The 18,610-nt window shown below is 38.2% G+C and overlaps 1 protein-coding gene across 3 annotated transcripts in view; it reads right to left on the bottom strand.

Moving 5' to 3' along the window:
• The window catches only part of STRN (striatin), an 81,261-nt gene extending 73,560 nt beyond the window's left edge, over positions 1–7,701 (bottom strand). For all 3 annotated transcript variants that reach the window (XM_019741966.3, XM_019741959.3, XM_088796217.1), the window contains exon 1: positions 7,324–7,701. In XM_019741966.3, the coding sequence (XP_019597525.1) occupies positions 7,324–7,557 (234 nt within the window). In that variant the 5' untranslated portion in view covers positions 7,558–7,701. The remainder of the gene's footprint in view (positions 1–7,323) is intronic.
• Positions 7,702–18,610: the final 10,909 nt, after the last annotated feature.

The raw sequence follows: 18,610 nt of genomic DNA, 5'->3' as shown, positions 1-18,610 counted from the left end.
TCTTTCTCTGGCCCTAAATGATAAAACAAGGGATGAGACGACTTAAGTTCTAAGATCTTCAGGAGGCATAATATTCTTAGTCCAAAGAAGGGGATAGAAAATTAAGAGCAGAGATACTGGCGGGGAGAGGTAGGGACAGAGGGAAATGTATGTCGTGTGTGTAGCTACCTCCATTAGCCCTAGAATTCTACAAGGGCTAAAATGAAGACTACAAATAATACATACTTGAGAAATGAAGAACAGGTTAATGTGTGCAGTGCAGTTTCTTCCTCCTGTCTGTTTCGGCTCCCTTCTCTGTCTCCTCTTTTCTTCTACCCATTCCCAACTTCTCTCTCGCCTCAGGATTCTCGCCCAAACTCCAAGTTCTCCTCTATTACTCTCTGTAGTCCTCAATGCTTACAAACTATTACCACTTGCTCCTGCCATCTCTGGCCCGCCCCTACTCCCAATGCAATCAGTTTTTTGTCCTTAAACAACTACTACTAATAGGGCTAAGAGAATTTAAGTAGGTACTGTGTCAAATGGATCACTGAAACTAGTTTTAGGCTTCTAAAATTTGATTTAAATAAATAATATAATCAAATGCATTGTCCATAGAACTTTCTACCAGTAAGAGCAATCTACTTATTGGACACCTATTATGGGTCATATACTTTGCACACTTTATCTATTTAAAACCTTACAACTATTCTGCTTGGTGGGTACATTATCATTTACAATTTACAAGTAAAAACGAGTCCCTGAAAAATGATAAACCAAAAGTGATAGAGTTGACTCTATAACCCACACTTTCCACTGCCAAATTATGATGGTCAACAGATTGCTTTGTCTAAATGGCCACCAAAAGAAGAAACTCCAAAGATCCCAAGGGCAATTTTATTTCTAATGACCCAGAAATAAGACCTGGACACCATCAATAACATTCATAACACAAAACACGTAGCTGACGTCAAGTAGGTAGCAGCCTGACAAAGGGAAACCAGTCCAGATTATTTGGACTTTCAAACATAAGACTTTCAAAGACTGATTAGTAAAGGGGTTTGTTTGTTTGTTTTAAATTCTGCTTAAGTTACCAAGATTTTGAAGAAAAATTGTAGGTCTCCTTCTAGCACTGAAATTCAAAGAAAAGATTTAGATAGTAAATAACATTTAGGGCTAAATAGGCACATCTCTTGATAAAGAAATGCTATCAATGATATCTTTCCAGATAATTACTGGCGCCATCCTTATATGTCAGTTTTTGCAAGATAAATAACTATTTTTTTAAGTAATGGTGACTTGAAACAACTTCCCTACTGAAAACAGCTAAAAATTCTAGATAAAGTATTTTTACAATCATTTTAAAAAGCAAAGCTGGTAAGATAGTAAGGAATTATGTGGCCAAAATTGAAGAAAAATGGGAACAGTGAGATGAGGGAACAAAAGTCACTTTTGCCCTTTGAGTGCTTACCAATCAGAACTGATCTGAACTTTAGTTTGGACAGCCTTGCAGAACCCAAAAGGCAAAAAAATCAAAGACCAGGGCCATGCAGACTGGGGAGTCTAGTAGAAGGTATACCCCCTAAGGCCCTAAAGGGCTTATACCCTCAAAGCAAAGGTGAAGCAGAAGTATACTGGACCTCAAAAGTATTCACAACCAAAATGTGCATCAGCAATGAATCTGCTTTACTGTGGTTCTGTCCAGGTTACGCCTCCAGAAACCTACTAGAAGCAAATGCTAAAAACTTTCTGAAGAACCTACCTTTATTTGAGAGCTCAGATTAGTCTTATACTTTTTCAAGTATAAGACTTGATTATCCCGTGTTTCCCCGGAAACAAGACCTAGCTGGACAATCAGCTCTAATGCATCTTTTGGAGCAAAAATTAATATAAGACCTGGTATTATATTATATTATACCACATTATATTACATTATAAAGACCCACTATTATATTATATTATATTGTATTATTCCGGTCTTATATTAAAATAAGACCGGGTCTTATATTAATTTTTGTTCCAAAAGACACATTAGAGCTGATTGTCCAGCTAGGTCTTATTTTAGGGGAAACACGGTCCCAGAAAGTTGTAAGGATCAAGATAATGTATTTGAAAAGTTAAAAAAAAAAAAAAGTAAAGGTATCTGGAGATTTAAGTGACAGAGCTTGTACAAAACCTATTTCATTCTTGGTCATTTAACCTCTCTCTGAGCCTCACTTTATCTGTAAAATAAGGATGTAGCTGATTATTTCCAAAGTTCATTCCAGCTCAAAGATCACTCTGTCATTATATCTCAGTCAGAGGGAGGTGATTCAAATTATAATATTCTACTGCCTAAAAATAAAATGCTAGCTATTATCAGAAAGAATAGAAACATTAACAGAAATTATATCTCAAATGCTATAAAAAGCCATCCATATCTGGAATACTAACAAAAGTGTTGAAGTTACCTAACTATGTATGCAAAAAAAAAAAGAAAAGAACAACTGAAGCAGTGGCACTCAATCCATGCTGCATATTAAGACGATCAAAAAGCTCAAAAAATACTAATGCCAAGGGCCCTAATTCCTTCAATTCTGATTTAACCGGTCTGGGGCAGAGCCCATGGAATTAATATTTTAAAAGCTCCCCAGTATTCTAAGATTGCAGATAAAATTGAGAAACACTAAAGTGACAAAGAGTACAGTATGTTTCAAAAGAATAAAACCTCTACAGTCTTTCCAAAATATGAAGATTATAAAATTATCAAGATATGAATAGAAAAGAAGAATGAACCTCTTTACAAAATTATACCATGAGGTTCACCCACAATGGGGTTCACCTGCTCCAAGTTTAAAGGGCCAAATAAAACCAAAGATTAATTTTATGAAGTCATTAATAAATGTGTACAATCTGTTACCCAAGAAGTCATGCATGGTTAAGATAAACAAATTCAGAAAATTTATATAAATTTCAAGATAACAGACACATATTGGGTTATTAAGGAAAGCAAGTACATCTGAAGTATATTATCAATGTTTTGAGGCTGGTTCCTATGGAATGTCCCTCAGTGCCACCATCAGATGAGAATATTAGACTACATGGTTCCAGGATGACACTGATATGCTCTAGTCTTAGAAGAGTCCATGACTGAAGATTTTGCTTTTCTGTGAGAATAAGGAGATATATGACAGTATAAATTTAACAGCATGCACTTGCTACCATTTATTTATTCAGCACTTAGTTTGTGTTATGTACCAGGCCTCTGCTAGATACTTTAAAAGATCTCATTTAATTCTCACACGGTAGTTTATTACCCTCACTTTACACATGAGGAAACTAAGGTTCTGAGAGGTCAGAATTATGGCAAATGTGTATTTTTGGCATAAAATAAAACAGTCTCAGTGCAAAGATTTAAATCAAGGTCTATGCCATGTTGCCTTTTACTATAACTGAAAATAATAGTTATAATAATAACAAAAAATAAACTGTCATTTTAAGTGCCTACTCTGTCCATTTAAATGCTCAGTAAATCTTTTCAACAGTCCCATGAAGCTGCTCAAAATAATTGAGTCATACTTGACTCCCTTTTTTCTCAAACCTCACATCCTACCCTCCAGCACATCTTGTTGGTTCTACCTTCAAACATGTGTTCCATTATATTTTGAATATGAATCAAAATATATATTCCCCTATCTCATTACTGCCACCCTAGTTCCTCTCTGACCCAGATTATTAAGAGCCTTCTACAGAGACTCTGCCTCTTCTACCCTTTTCTCCACCCCCCTACCCCCCCAACCCCCCCACCCCGTCTAGTCTGAATCCTTGCAAAGGGTTCTCTTGAAAGATAGTGTCACTCTTTTGCTCAAAACATTCAATAACTGCCCTTCTTGCTGAGGTAAATAGCAAGTTCTTAATGTGGGCAAGACAGCACCGCGGACATTGTTTCTTCCATTCTCCTCCTCTATTCCAGCCATATTTGCCTCACTATTCCTCAAATATTCCAAGCATACTTTCTTCCCCCTACTGTTCCCTCTGCCTAGAATATTCTTTCCTCAGATATCACCTTTTCAGGTGTGCTCAAATGGCACCTTATCAGTAAAGCCTTTCTTCCCCACTCCACCCTCTCAAGCACTCCGTATTCCACTTACTCCACTTTATCATGGCACTTATTACCATCCAGAATTTATGAATGCATTTATTTATTACTGTCTGTCTTCCCCCACAGTGCAAGCTTCATGCAGGTAGGATCTGTTTTAATCACTGTTGTTTCTCCAGTGCCTAAAACAGGACCTGCCATGAAGTAGGCACTTGACAAACATTTATTGAATGAAAATATGAATCACTAATGCCAAAATCCAGATTCATAAACATTCTAGTACCAGCCGCCACAGCACATGCCCTGAGCTACTCAATCCTAACACCTTTTTCAGTTCTAGCATTTCCAGGTAAGTAACAGAGCCTCCCCTATTACATACTTACACACACATACACACACATACACACACACAAACACACACACACACCAAAATCTAGGGCCAATAATTTTTATCTTTTATTTACATGCTTGCTTTCCCATAAGTCAGTAATTTTCAAATACAGAGAAACTTAGGGTCTCATAAAGTTCTTTCTTTCTGCTATTCTCCCCACTCACTGCTAGCTGCTCTCTTGTGCTATTCTAAGAAAATTTAAACCCCCCAAATAATAAATACTCCAATTCTTATGCAATTTGTTTGTTCTATCACTCCAACTAGACTACATGTTTCTTTGAGGTCATCTAGCCCATTGTAGCACACACAGAAAATTCTCTCGAATTTTATGTATCCCATCTCCAAGTTTTTTCACAAATATAAACCTCAGCACTAATCTTGACCATTCCTTCACCGCCTACTCTCACCTGCAATGGTGGTGGTTAGGAAGGAGGGGCATTATGAAAAGTAAAAAGAGAGTCTTATTAACAAGATGGGCAAAGGGGAAGAAAATGACAAGTTTTTGGTATAATGTGGCCAGTTCCTTATTCCCAAGATCTGAAGGAGGAAGTGATGAAGGCAGACCAGGTAGATAGCTGAGAGCTTGGATTGTCTTTCACAATTCCGACCTGGCAACTTGAAAAAGCAGGACTGACAGGTTCCTGAAGGGACACATTAGACTTAATCTTAAAGGAATTTTTGTTGACTTTGATGTTAATGACTTGAGAAGAGATTTCAAATTTAAAAAAAGGACACCAACTGATCCAAATTTCATCATCACTCATTCAACTCTTACTTCCTATTGTTTTTCCAGGAAAATTCCAATCGGAAAAAAAAAAAAAATGAAGGAGTATGTTCAAATTTAACGATGTCAATGTAAAGAAATTATTTTTAAAATATAGTTTCAATAATGCTAATATGGGGATCAAAACCATAGATTTCTGCAAACTCTCTCCCCCCCAAAAAACATACTTGCTCTGTTTGCAAAATAGGATCTATTTTTTAAAGTTTCTCTGTGGATTCTTAACTTGAGCACAAACCAAAAACCAAAAAATACTGTAAAAATGTAATGTCCTTAATACGATGAGTACCAATGGGAAACCTACCTTAAGTTTAACATTTGCCATAAATAACCCCGTAAGTGGTGTGTGTGTGTGTGTGTGTGTGTGTGTTCCACAACTGAACAATGTTAAAATTAACACCTGCCTTTAACACTTCCTTTAAGTCTGAAATCCACAAGGTCTTTTATGGAATGCACTGCTAACAAAGGTGAATTACCAATATTTGAATGAAGCATTTAAGTCTGCTGGTTACTATACAGACATGGCCAGATTCACTACAAGAAAAGTTACAAATTATCAAAAAACCAGATACAAAAGCAACATAATAGTAGGGATGAAAAAGCCACCAAAAAATATAAACATACAACTGCAGAAATAAAGAATCCGAAGGAATCTTAGAAATTGTGGGTTACTTCTTCACTTCCTTCCACTCCTCCCAGAGGCCTTCCCTGACCACCCCCTCTAAAACAGCTGCCCCTATCACACTCCATTCCTGTATCCTGATTTATCTTTCTTATAGCATTTGCCACTATGGCAACTGAATGAAGAAACTGAATTTCAGAGAGGTTAAAGGATTTCCTCAAGGTCACAGAGCTAGCAGCAAGCACGGCCCATACTATAACCCTGTCTACTATAACCTGTCCCCTTGCTCTTTCCATCGCCACTTGCACTGTATCAAAGCATCCTATTCCAGCAGATTCTGTTTAACAGATTTCTCTTTTTCATTTTTTTAAGTGCCAAGGAAAATACATGTTACCAAAAAAAGTGACACACTGGGTAAACAGCATTTTAACTACAAATGTTTCACCAACCAAAACAACGTATACTCAGATTTCATAAGCATACAGGATTAGCCAGTAAAACAGAAAGGCACGGCTACTCATAGCTAAGTTCCCTGTGAAATTGGTGCATGGCTTGGAAGTTGTAAGAAGAGCCCCTGAAACCTATTTACCAATTCAGAATGGCCCGTAAAGTATCAGCCTCACTTTCATTCTTCTAAGAGCCCACAATAGGTCCTCCCTGGATATATACTTTACCTTGCAGATTATACAAGGAAATGTAACCAACTTTACAGCCCCTGTTAGTTCCTTTTGAAGTGAAAGTCAATTTCACAAAACACTGAACATAAAATTAATCCTTGGGAAGTGTTTGATTCTGAGAACAGGAAACCATCTCTGAACCATCATCTGATTGTGATCATCTAGGTTCTTCATTTTAAAATCCACGAATCTGAACTACCCAAAGGAAAAGTGGCAGCGGGGAGAGGGAGAGGGAAAGAGAAAAAACACTCACATATATAAGAAGGGAGCTGATACTCCTAGTTACACTTTCGCCCTACGTCAGCTTCTTGCCTAAAGTCAAGGCCTCACAGACACAACTTCTGTTGTCTTCTTTGATCACCTTCCTCTCAGAGAGGAGCCAACTGCCAATACCTACTGCGGGGAACGTCTCTAGACCTAGAATGGGACTCACTGGGACAGGATGATTTGCTCGACATCTTTCAAAACTACTGTCAGCCCAATTAGTATACTCAAAGAGAAGACCTAAAATGAGGGATGGCAAAAGAGTTGAAATGAGAGAGTTAAGAGAAGGAAGGAGAAAAAAGGAGCGGGGAGGGTAAACAACGCGTCAGGGCGGGAATGGGAACCCGAGTCAAGGAAGTGGGGTCAGCCTAAAGCAAAGGTGAAGGGGGAAGGGGACAGTTCTGGGTAGGATGGGCAGGAGCAAAGGGGAGTGGACCAGCGAGGGCAGAGGGGGGAGGGGAAAGGGTCCGGGGCGGGGCGGAAGAGAGCAAAGAGGCGGGATAAAAAGGGCCAGGCCGGGAGGGTCTTTACCTGCAGCTCCGCCCGCTCCACCTCCCACTGGGCTCTCTCCACCTCGAAGCGGGCCCACTCGTGCTGGAGGAAATGCAGGATCCCCGGTAAGCTGTACTGGGCTCGGGCCGCCCCTGCCGCAGCCGCCCCGTCGCCGGCCGCTGCAGCCTCCGCCAGAGGCCCGAGACCCTTGGCACCGCCGGCGCCCGGATGGTTGTTGCTGAAGAAGACTCCGGGACCCGCTTGCTCGTCCATGGCGGCCGCGGAAACCCGGGGAGCTGCCCAGGCGCCCAGCAGCGGAGGCAACGGCGGCGGCCAGCAGCGCCTCCTCCTCCCTCCGCCGCTCCCCGCCCACACCCCAGTCAGCAGGGAGCAGCCGCCTGGGCGCGGGGGCCGGCCGAGCCCGGGACGGGCCGGGAAATGGGTCAACTGCGGCGCGCGGGCGCCCCGGGGCCTGCTGGGAAATGTAGTCGCGGGGCGGGGCGACGGCGAGCGTGGCTGAGGCGGCCTGTGGGGCTGCGAAAGGCTCCGACGCGCCGCGGCCCCGCCCCTGCCCGCGGCGGTGGGGCCCCGCCCCTCCGGGAGTGCAGGTTTCCTCACAGGTGGGGCAGGGCGGGGCGCGGCAGGGCGACACTTCGGGGTCCATCGCACGCGGAAGTTCGCGGGTGGCGCTCCTTGCTGCACACACAGGCACACACGGAAGTGAGGCCAACACACACACAAACACACGGAAGTTATCAAGCTAACACACACACGGAAGTTATCAGGCCAAAATATCAGCCCGAGCTGCACATCTTTTAGGGCTCGCTGATAGTTCTGTTAAGAAACACGCTCAAAGCGAGCTTCTCTGGTCCGGCCCCTGGACGGAGTTCCTTCAGCCTCCCCCTTGGGCTCTGACTTTGGTTTTTCTCTGACCCTACACACTCCTCAGTTCCGCCAATCTGCGTATCGCTGTCGCTCCTCTTTTTCAGTTGGGGGTTCAAACCTGTTGCCTGATCAGTTTTCAAGGCACTCTGATGACCTCTCTTTCCTGTTCTGGTTGGTTGACATCTCATCTGAAAAAGTGCTCCGTTGAAGTCCCTTTCCCTTTGTAGTTAATCTTGCAGTAAATCTTTTAAAAGTTTCAGATCTCCAAGGTGATGTTATTCTGGTCTCCTTTTCCCTACCTTAGGCCCGCGCCGTTTTTGCTCAAGTCAATTCAACAAATACTTAATTGTCGGTTATATCTGTCGCTAGGGATATAAAGATAAGTGACACAGTTCCTGTCATCAAAGGGAGGTTGGCAAGTCTATAATCAATCTTCACAGTGACTTAAAGCTATACTACCCGAAAGAACAAAGTCCCTTTCTGCTCCCTAGAAATGTCTTAGGTCTCCAGGCATTTCTCCCTTTTCACGTGTCCAGTTTCGTCCACCGTTCACCTACAAACTGGCAACAGTATTAGCCTACCAAAGGCACACTAAAGTTCTTGAAGGTGTTTCTCTGTAAATATTATCTTTCCCTGAAGTCCCTGAAATTATGTCACTATAAATTCACATAATGCTAGGAACTCGCTTGAAAAAAAATATAGCAAATGAAATTAAGGACTCATTCTCTCTCCATAATAATTTATTTGTAATTTTTTCGTTTTGTGGGATGGACTTCTGGGATATCAGACCCGATGGCCATGAAAAAATTATATAGGCTGGTGAGTGACATGCCAGGGAAGGATATCCTGCCCCTGTCCTCTCCCCACCTCCCTTCCCATGACTACTTGTGGAAAGAACAGGAAACACATTGTATCTGTTCTAGTTGCAAATCAAGATGGCAAGTTTTGTTCTCCCACTTATTGAATGTTTCTGCTTTATTCATTCTTTATTGTAATAAAAATTTGATCCAAGCCTGGCCAAATCACCAGTGTCATAAATTATTGTGGCTGTAAATGGCCTTTGAAATTCTGCCCAATCTTCTCATTTTACAGTTGAAGAAACTGAAGTCCAAAGAAGTTGAGACTTGTCCACAATGAGGCTTTGAGCAAGTGGCACAGCCAAAACTAGAAACCAGATTTCCTGACTGCTAGTTCATTGATCTTTCCTTTAACATGCTGCTTTCTCTCTTACCTATCAGACCTATCAGAGTATCAAGGGAGCAATAATGGTATATTTTTTTATTTGAAGGATTTAAGTAATCTTAGAAGTTTTGAATGTTAAAAGTTTTTTTTCTCTAATAGAATACATATCTGATGATTCCTTTAAATAAATTCCTAACACACTAGTAAACATAATTAAATTTAGTGCTTTAGAACCCATAAGTCCTTTAGCTAGCCTCACCAAGAAAAAAAAGAGAACTCAAATAAAATCAGAAATAAAAGGAGATATTACAACTGTTACCACAGAAATAGAAAGGATCAAGAGACTACTATGAATAATTATAGGTCAAATTGTACAACCTAGAAGAAATGGATAAGTTCTAGAAACATACAACCTACCAAGACAGAATCATGAAGAAACAGAGAAGTTGAATAGACCAAAAACTAATAGCTTGAATCAGTAATCAAATGCCTCCCAACAAACAAAAGTCAAGGACCACATGGCTTCACAGGTGAATTCTACCAAACATCCAAAGAAGAATTAATACCAGTAATTCTCAAACTCTTCTAAAAAACAGAAATGGAAGGAACTTTTCCAAACTCATTTTATAAGGGCAGCATTACCCTGATTCCAACACTAGTTAAGGTTACCACAAGAAAAGAATATTAGGCTAATATCCCTGATGAACACAGAGGCAGAACTCAACAACTATTAGCAAAGCAAATAAAACAATACATTAAAAGGATCAAACACCATTATTAAGTGGGATTTATTCCAGGGAGGCAAGGCTAGTTCAGTATCAATAAATCAGTCAATGTAATACGTAACATTAACAAAATGAAGGATGAAAATCATGATCATCTTAATAGATGCAAAAGAAGCATTTGACAAAATTCAACATCGATTTATGATAACAAAGTGGGCATAAAGGAAACACTTCAATATAATGAAGGCCATATATAACAAGCCCACAATGAACATCATTCCCTATAGTGAAAAGCTGAAAGCTTCTCCTCTAAGATCAGGAACAAGAGAAGAATAACCATTGTTGCCACTTTTATTCAATATAGTATTGGAAGTCCTAGCCAGAGCAATTAGGAAAGTAAAAGAATTGAAAGGCCTCCAAGCTGGAAAGGAAGAAGTACAACTGTCCCTATTTGCAGATGATATGATACAAACAAAAAACCCTAAACATTCCATAAAAAACTATTAGAAGTAATAAATGAATTCAGTAATTTTGCAGGATGCAAAATAAATACACAAAAATCTGTTGTGTTTCCGTACACTAACAATGAACTATCAGAAAGAAATGAAGAAAACAATCCCATTTGCAATTGCGTCAAAAGTAATAAAATACCTACAGGTAAATTTAACCAAGGTGAGAAACTGGTATACCAAAAACTATAAGATATTAAGGAAAGAAATTGAAGAAGACACAAATAAGTGGAAAAATATTCCATGCTCATGGATTTGGAGAATTAATATTGTTAAAATGTCCACATTACCTAAAGCAATCTACAGATTCAATAATCCCTGTCAAAATACCAATGACATTTCTCATAGAAATAGAACAAACCTAAAATTTATATGGAACCTCAAAAGACCTGTGACTTTTTCCCCCTTTGTGCTTATGTCTTTCATATTTTCTGTATTCAGCATGAAGTACTTTTTAAACAACACTTGATCACACATAACATTAAGAAAAACTCACAAGTGATATGTGAACACCTCAGTGAACATTCTCAAACTGAACGAACCCTTACATATAACCACCACCCAGATCATGAAACATTTCAGGCATCCCAGAAGACCCTTTCAATGAGCATTCACAAAACACTACAGCAAAAATGTTTTTAAATTTGAAAAAAAAAAAAATTATGAAAAAATAGCTAGAAATACATAACATTTATAACTAGTTAAACCTAAATTATGTTCCCCACTCTACACTTTTCCAAATGGGAACATCTTGGACAAATGGCTTAACCTTTTTCTGCTACAAGTCTCTCATTTTTAATATGAGAATAATATTTACCTTATAAAGTCACTATGAGATTAAATGAGAGAAGAAATGTAAATTCCCTAGCATAGGGCCTCACATACAGTATATGGTGAAAAGTGATAGCTATTATTGTAATAGAGTTCACAAGACTAACTGAAATCACACATGTAAAATTCATAAATACTAGGGGCTTAACCATTATTCTTTTTTCTTTCTCATTCCTTATTCAGAACTTTAATTTAGCAGAATTAAAATAATCTTTTAAAACATTCATGTGTATGCCCAACCAGTAAGCCTCAGACCTCAGGTGTTGCTGATTTCCAGATCATTTCATTTTGGAATTAATAAAACCTTGTGACACAAAAAATAGGGTTTCCTTTCCAAGCACAGAGCGGCTGTCAAAATGTTGATTTATATATCGATGTACCCAATTTAAAATGAAAAATTGTAGCATGCTAATATCTTACTTAGATAATTGGAGTGCTGGCTATTTTTTTGGCTTATGTGTGTGTCCTTTGTAGGGTGGGGATTATAATTCTACAAAATGGCAAATAATTCATCAGCTTTTTTTTTTTTCATTAAAATGAGTGGCTATGAAAAAAAAAAAAAGACGTTCAAAATGACCTGTTCTTTAGGTCTCTGACTCTTTAACTGCTCAAAGAAAAGGCTTCAAATTGAACCAGATGGCTTTCAGAATTCTGCCAAGAAAAAAAAAAAAGGTGGACCATTTGACTGGAGAGAAGCTTCTGCTAGGATGAATGGAACTTTGGGGAAGAGGAACATGCAATAGCCCACTGTTTATCAACCTCTTCTACCATCTGCCACTCCCTAATTTCTCTCACCTCTCCTTCCTGTCTACCCTACTTCAGGGGTCAGTTCTCAGCCTCCAAACTTATTCCCTAGATTTGAAGTCTGGTAATGACTGGGTTAGGGAAACAGCCAATCACAAGCTGGGAAGTAAGGGAATTCCATTATCTGAAATTTTTCTTGGAGTCCAAGAATTAAGTCTACATCACAATCTTGTGATAGGATGGAAACATAGCCTCTATTATTGATTATTGTTATATTGCTTTCTTTTGGAAGAGTATGACTGAAATTAGAGAGTTGCCTAATTTTAACTTTTAAAATTAAATTTAACTTTAATTAATTTGAATAATCTTAACTAAACAAAATTTAATTTCAAAATGTAAATTGATAAATTTGTAGTGGCTGATAGTTAGAGAAATAAATACTTAAAATCTAAAATCAACATTGCTTTAGCAAGTCTCTAACAAGTATCTAACCCAGGGGAACACTAAAATGATAATATAGCTCTGAAGCTGTAACAGCAAGACTTTTCTTGGAATATTGATGATCAATTTAAGATTCTATTTCTCTAAGCGAAGATAAACTGGTTTTTGAACACTGTTCCTTTCTCCCCCACCAACTCCATCCTTTGCCCTTTTCTCTTTTAAAATTTCCAGTGAATGAAAGCCCTACTCAAAAGATTGTTTTCTTTATCTTTTTTCTTAAAATAACTACGGTGCCCCCATTTCTAAGACAAGAACTGAATGTCAAACAATTAATGTAATCTTCATTACATAAAAATGTGTGGCAAGAGAACATTTTTATCCATAAGCTGGTTATTCCTGCCAACTATGAGTACGCAATAGAGACATACTTGTTTCCAGGTGGAAACTTTTCTCAGCAGACAACACCCGATCTTCATTTGGCTTGAATTGCTCAGAATAGCACCCTTCTCAACTCCCTTCTGATAGTCCTTTAACATAAATTAAGTCAAATCTCAAAAGAATTCAAATGTGGTACTTTCTTTTTAATAAACAGGGGATGGGGTAGGGGATGATCTGAGCGTTGTGCGAGAAAAATAAGATAAGTGAATCAGGTAAAGGAAGTCCAGCACATTTTTGTTTCAATTTTTGCTTTCTTAACTTTTTTCCGACAAAATTGAACTGATTTTGCATGTACTACATTTCTCGCCCTCTCCTGTGCAGGCCCTCAGTATGCTACTGTTGTTCAACTGTGTTAATTTTAGCACTTGCAGTTGTTCCCTGTAATGGAAAATTCTACCATTATCTGTTATCTCTTTTCCCAGATTTCCCCCCAGCTGCAGGACATGAAGTAACAAGAGTAGGAGTGGTTTGTACCAGCTCATAGACACTTTCAGATGAACTCATAATATGTAACATAACAACCAAAGAGCTGACTGTGTTCAAGCTTCAGGAGCCAATACGTGCATTTTCATTATAGGAGAAAAAGATAATATAAAACAGTTTTTAGTATATGGCAAAACCCAAATTAATGCCACAACATTTTTGTGAGACTATAATGATTAAATATGAAGCCGGAGTATAAATTAGCTAGGAGGTAGAATGGAGCTTTTAAGCAAAATTCAAACACCTTAGGAAGAAAAGTACATAGTGCATTTGCTATCTTGAAAGAAGTACAATATAGCTGACACATAAAGAACAAGAGGAATGTAATAACAACTATTGTTTTTATAGCCAGTACTTACTAAGGATTTACTCAAGAAAAACACTGCATTTTGTATGTATTAACTTGATCCTTACAATGCCCCATATGAGGTAACTACAGGCATTACCTTCATTTGACACATGGAGACACTACATATGGCCATAGGAGTAGATGAAATGAAATGAGGAGGTGAAGTAGGCAGGAGCCAGATGGTGCAGGGGCTTGAGGACCACTTTAAGGAATTGTTTTTTATGGTAAGGTAACCAACTGAAGTTTACAGCAAGGTATCAGGCTTGAATTTATAAAGATCATTTCAGTTTCTGTGTGGGAAATATAGTATTAGTTGACATTTCTAAATTGTTTTCTAAGGGTCAGGCACTATTTTAAGGTCCTTTTGCAAGTATGAACTCATTTGATCCTCAGCTGCTCTATAAGAGAGGTATGATTATTGTCCTCATTTTACAGATGCAGAAACTGAGGCACAGAGGACAAGTGACTTGCCCGAGGTCACACAGCTTACAAGTGACAGCCAGATTCCAACCCAGGCAAACTGACCCTACCGTCCTCACCAATCACTTTTCTATACTGCAAACAAATGTGGTGATTTGAATTGGGATGGCAATCATGGCAATAACAACCCATGGAGGGATTTGACAAGCTATTTAGGAAACGTGATGAACTAAGCACATGACGGAGAAAATGGGAAGTGTCGGGGATGAAACTAAGGTTTCCCTCCGGCTACTCAACAGGATAAGAGTTGCACTGTTTACTGAGAGATCATAAGCAGAGAAGCAGGTGTTAGATAAGGAGGTGGAGTTCAATTTTAAATTAATTGTGTTTGAGGAGTTTCTGAGACAACAAATGGGAGGTAGTCACATATCCAAGTCTGAAGAGCAGAAGAGAGGGAAGAGCTCTGGACAATCCTGTGAAGGAATCCCTATTACTCTCTATCAAACTATACCTTACACCACCCCTTCCTACTTATCACAACCTGTGCTTATTTCCTCGCTCTCTCCAGGAAGAATGTAAACATATCATGGCAGATTCTTTGCTTAACTGTTTACTACTGTACTCCCAATGCCTGGCATACAATATGTATATGTATATATACTGTCCCCCATAAGTAACTGTCCGATGAATGGATGAGACAGCATTAGAGAATCGTATCACAAAGTCTTGACAAAGAGGAATGCAAGTTCTCCTTGTACATGTCCAGTGTCAAGTAATGCACTATCACAAGGCAATCATTTTTAATAGCTATCTTAGAAAATTCTTCTTTTACGTTTGATTGCACACCACTTATTTGACACATTGACCTGTTGGAGCCGTCTGCTAACTGGTCTTCCTGTCTGAAGATCAGTGATTAGATCGCCCTTTTTTACTGTTTCTCTGTATCACTTCTTGGGTACACACCAGTTTGTCATTGCCCTTGACATGTGGCATCCGAAAGTGATCCCCCAACTCTCTCAGCTGCCCCTACACCCACACCCCGAGGTCCCAGGGTGGACAGGACTATCACTTTTTTATTTTAAACAAGTATATTTTTACTACAAACGGCCCAACTTTATTAAGTTTTTCTACTCGCTTCATAATGATTTAGTCAATTAAAATGCCATTTTAGAAAATGTTCAGGTATATCAAAATATTTGTGGAGATTTAAGGGCACTCCAGGCATTTTCTTGGAATTTAGAAAACAATGACCCACTTTCATTTTTACACCTGTTATTTCAAAAAAGCATCCCTTTCTAAGATGCAGCAACGTGTGTCAAAATTCAAACCTGTTATATTTTTTATAAATCCTTCAAGGAACTATCCCAAGGAAATAACCTACAAAGTTTCCCTTTTAAAAAGTCAAATGCAGCATTATTTATTAAAATGTAAAAACTAGAAACCAAGTACCCAAGCATAGGGTAATAGCTAAGTCAATAATGGTACATCCACTATGAAGTAGCCATCAAAAATGAAAGAAGGAATAGATTTAAAGAGAGTTTGAATAATCAAAGGTTAAAAATTGGAAAAGTAAAACAAGCTCACTTAAATCTTCATGGATTCTTGTGACTTGCATGGAAAGTCAAGGGGAAAAGGGCAAATAGAACTACATGTGTATAAGAAAAACAATGCCTGAAATGGAAACCCCTGAGTTCTAATGGGAAAACGAGACAGAGAATTCTGGATAGGGGACAAGGCTATGAACAAACTCTCCTGAAGAAAAAAAAAAAAAGTTTTCCTGGTCACTTGTGAGTGTGTGGTTCTCACATTTGTTCAGTGACAGCACCAAAAACAGGATGATTTTTCTAAATTACGATTAAGACATGCAGTTCTTATTTATCTAAGTAAAATTTTGTTAAATCTACAATCATTTCGTAAGCATTTAGAATTATAAATGGGTTTGTAATGATTAATTCAGGTTTTAAAAATAATCCATCTGAATAAAAGCATTAAGGCAAGATATTTATTTATAGTTGTACTCTAGCCATTTCTGGCACCAACCTAAAAATTCCAATTAAGAAGGAAGAAAATGTAAGGCATAGTAATTCATATCATTAAATGTGTTTTGAAAACTGGACTAATTATATCCTTCCTTCGGCCTTGTTGGAATGAAAAGAAATAATGGATATAAAGTTCTAGCACAGTGCCTGGCACACGACAAAAATGGCAGCTCTTCATGAAAGAGATAATCTGCAATATTGAACTGCTGTCTGGATTTAATATATTTTATACTGTTATACTGTGATAGCAACCCTATATACATGTGAAAACGACTTACCGGGCTAAATAATATTATGTGCCAATATTAAAGGATCAGCCAATGATTCACTCTCCTGATAAAAAGAAAGGATACATACCTAGACATATGTACTTTTTAGGTGCAAAAGATTGTAGAGAGAATACCTAGCAAACACTCCTCTCATTTTAAAGATGGGGAAACTGAAGCCCCCCAACGGTTAGTTGCCCAAAGTTCTACCCCTCCCTGATGGCAGAACCTACTAGAACAAGGACACCTGATTTCAGAGCTTCATTCTCTCCAATTAAATTGATAATTAAAATGTATAATATTGATTAATGAGAACTTAGAAAGCAGATAGAAAATACTTTATTCTTATAATATTAAAACGGCTCAGATTAAGCTTCACAAAGAATCTCCTGGCTATCATGATGCTTCTTTTAGGTTCTTGATACGGATGTTTTTGATCAAATATTACTCAGGTTGAGAAAAATCACGTGGGCTGGGCAATGAAACAAATTAAAATATATAATTCTTCAAACAAATCTTGCATAGATATAATCCTAGAAAACCAGAAGTAAAGTTGCAAATGGCACAGAAGAGTTTAGAGAAAGTATAAAGATGTACTGGGAGAGGGGCAAGAGAGACTGGGACATAAGGAGTAGAAAAAAGAGAGAATCATTGCTAATGCATAATGCAGTCAACAGCGAAGTGGTAAATGATGCATCTACTGCAAACTTGGGAAGTTATGGAAAAAGCCTGGGAGGTACCAAGAGCAGCAGACAATAGCCAAGGCAGAAATAAATATACTGTATAAATTGATGAGTGAAAAGGGGCTACGTCTGCAAGAAACAAGAAACAAGCAATGGGAAGACACTCTGGCAGTTCCTTAAAAAGTTGAATAGAATTACCATCAAGTAGACAAGTCCACTCCTAGGTGTGTACCTAGGAGAAATTAAAACATAACATCTGCCCAAAACCTTGTAAACAATTGTTCACAGCAGCATTATTCATTACAGGCAAAAGGTAGAAACAACCCAAATGTTCACTAAGTATTGAAAATGATAAACAAAATGTGGTATACATACAATAGAATACTGTCCAGCCATAAAAAGGGATGAAGTACTGGTGTATACTACCACAAGGATGAACCTTAAAAACATTATGTTAAGTCAAGAAGCAGTCGCAAAAGACCATATATTCTATGATTTCATTTATATGAAATATTTATAAAAAGAGAATCAATAGAGACAGAAAGTAGATTAGTGGTAATATAAGGGTCAGGAGAAATAAAAAGATTGTGGGGTGATAGCTAAAAGGTACAGGGCTTCTTTTTGGGGAAATGAAAATATTCCAAATTGTTTGTGGTGATGGTTTTGTTACTCTGTGTCTATACTAAAAACCATTTTTTGAATTGTACATTTTAAATGAATGAACTATATGGTATGTGAATTATATCTTGATGAAACTGTATTCCCCCCCAAAAAAAAAACAAACCCTCCAAAAAATGAGAATAACTTTGGAAAAGCAAGTCTGAAATGCGAAAAAATCCTGTAGAAATAAAAGTCAGTGAGAAAATATGTGACAGAAAGCACCTATATGAGGTCTAAAAGACTGAATAGGAAGAAAGGCAAGGATATCCGAACTGCCACTGGCTAGAGTATGAGAGAATAAATAAAAGGTAGCAGATGATAAATAGGTATACATTTGGAATGTTCAGAGAGGTGTCCTGTTTTTCATGATACAGTCTATGTAACACTGGTAAATTCAGTGTTTAAAATTTGCTAAACACTGTGGCAAACATTCATTTCATCAATTATCTATTTGATGTGGTAAAATTCCCATTGCATTGGAGATTGGCATAGCTATAATTATGACTCATTCATTTTTGTATGCCCTGCAGCACTTAGCTTGATGCCTTATACACAGTAGGCCCTCAATAAATATTTGATGTATGAAACTAACCATCGTAGCTAGAACTAAAGGCTCTGAAATTACAAAGCATAACTCAGGCCAAATTTTAGCCATAAAACAAAAAGCAGAA

The sequence above is a fragment of the Rhinolophus sinicus genome, chromosome 2 (assembly GCF_057876585.1).
Source record: "Rhinolophus sinicus isolate RSI-liver-muscle chromosome 2, RSI-T2T, whole genome shotgun sequence".
NCBI classification, from domain to species: Eukaryota; Metazoa; Chordata; class Mammalia; order Chiroptera; family Rhinolophidae; genus Rhinolophus; species Rhinolophus sinicus.
This window is presented reverse-complemented; position numbering and strand designations above follow the sequence as displayed.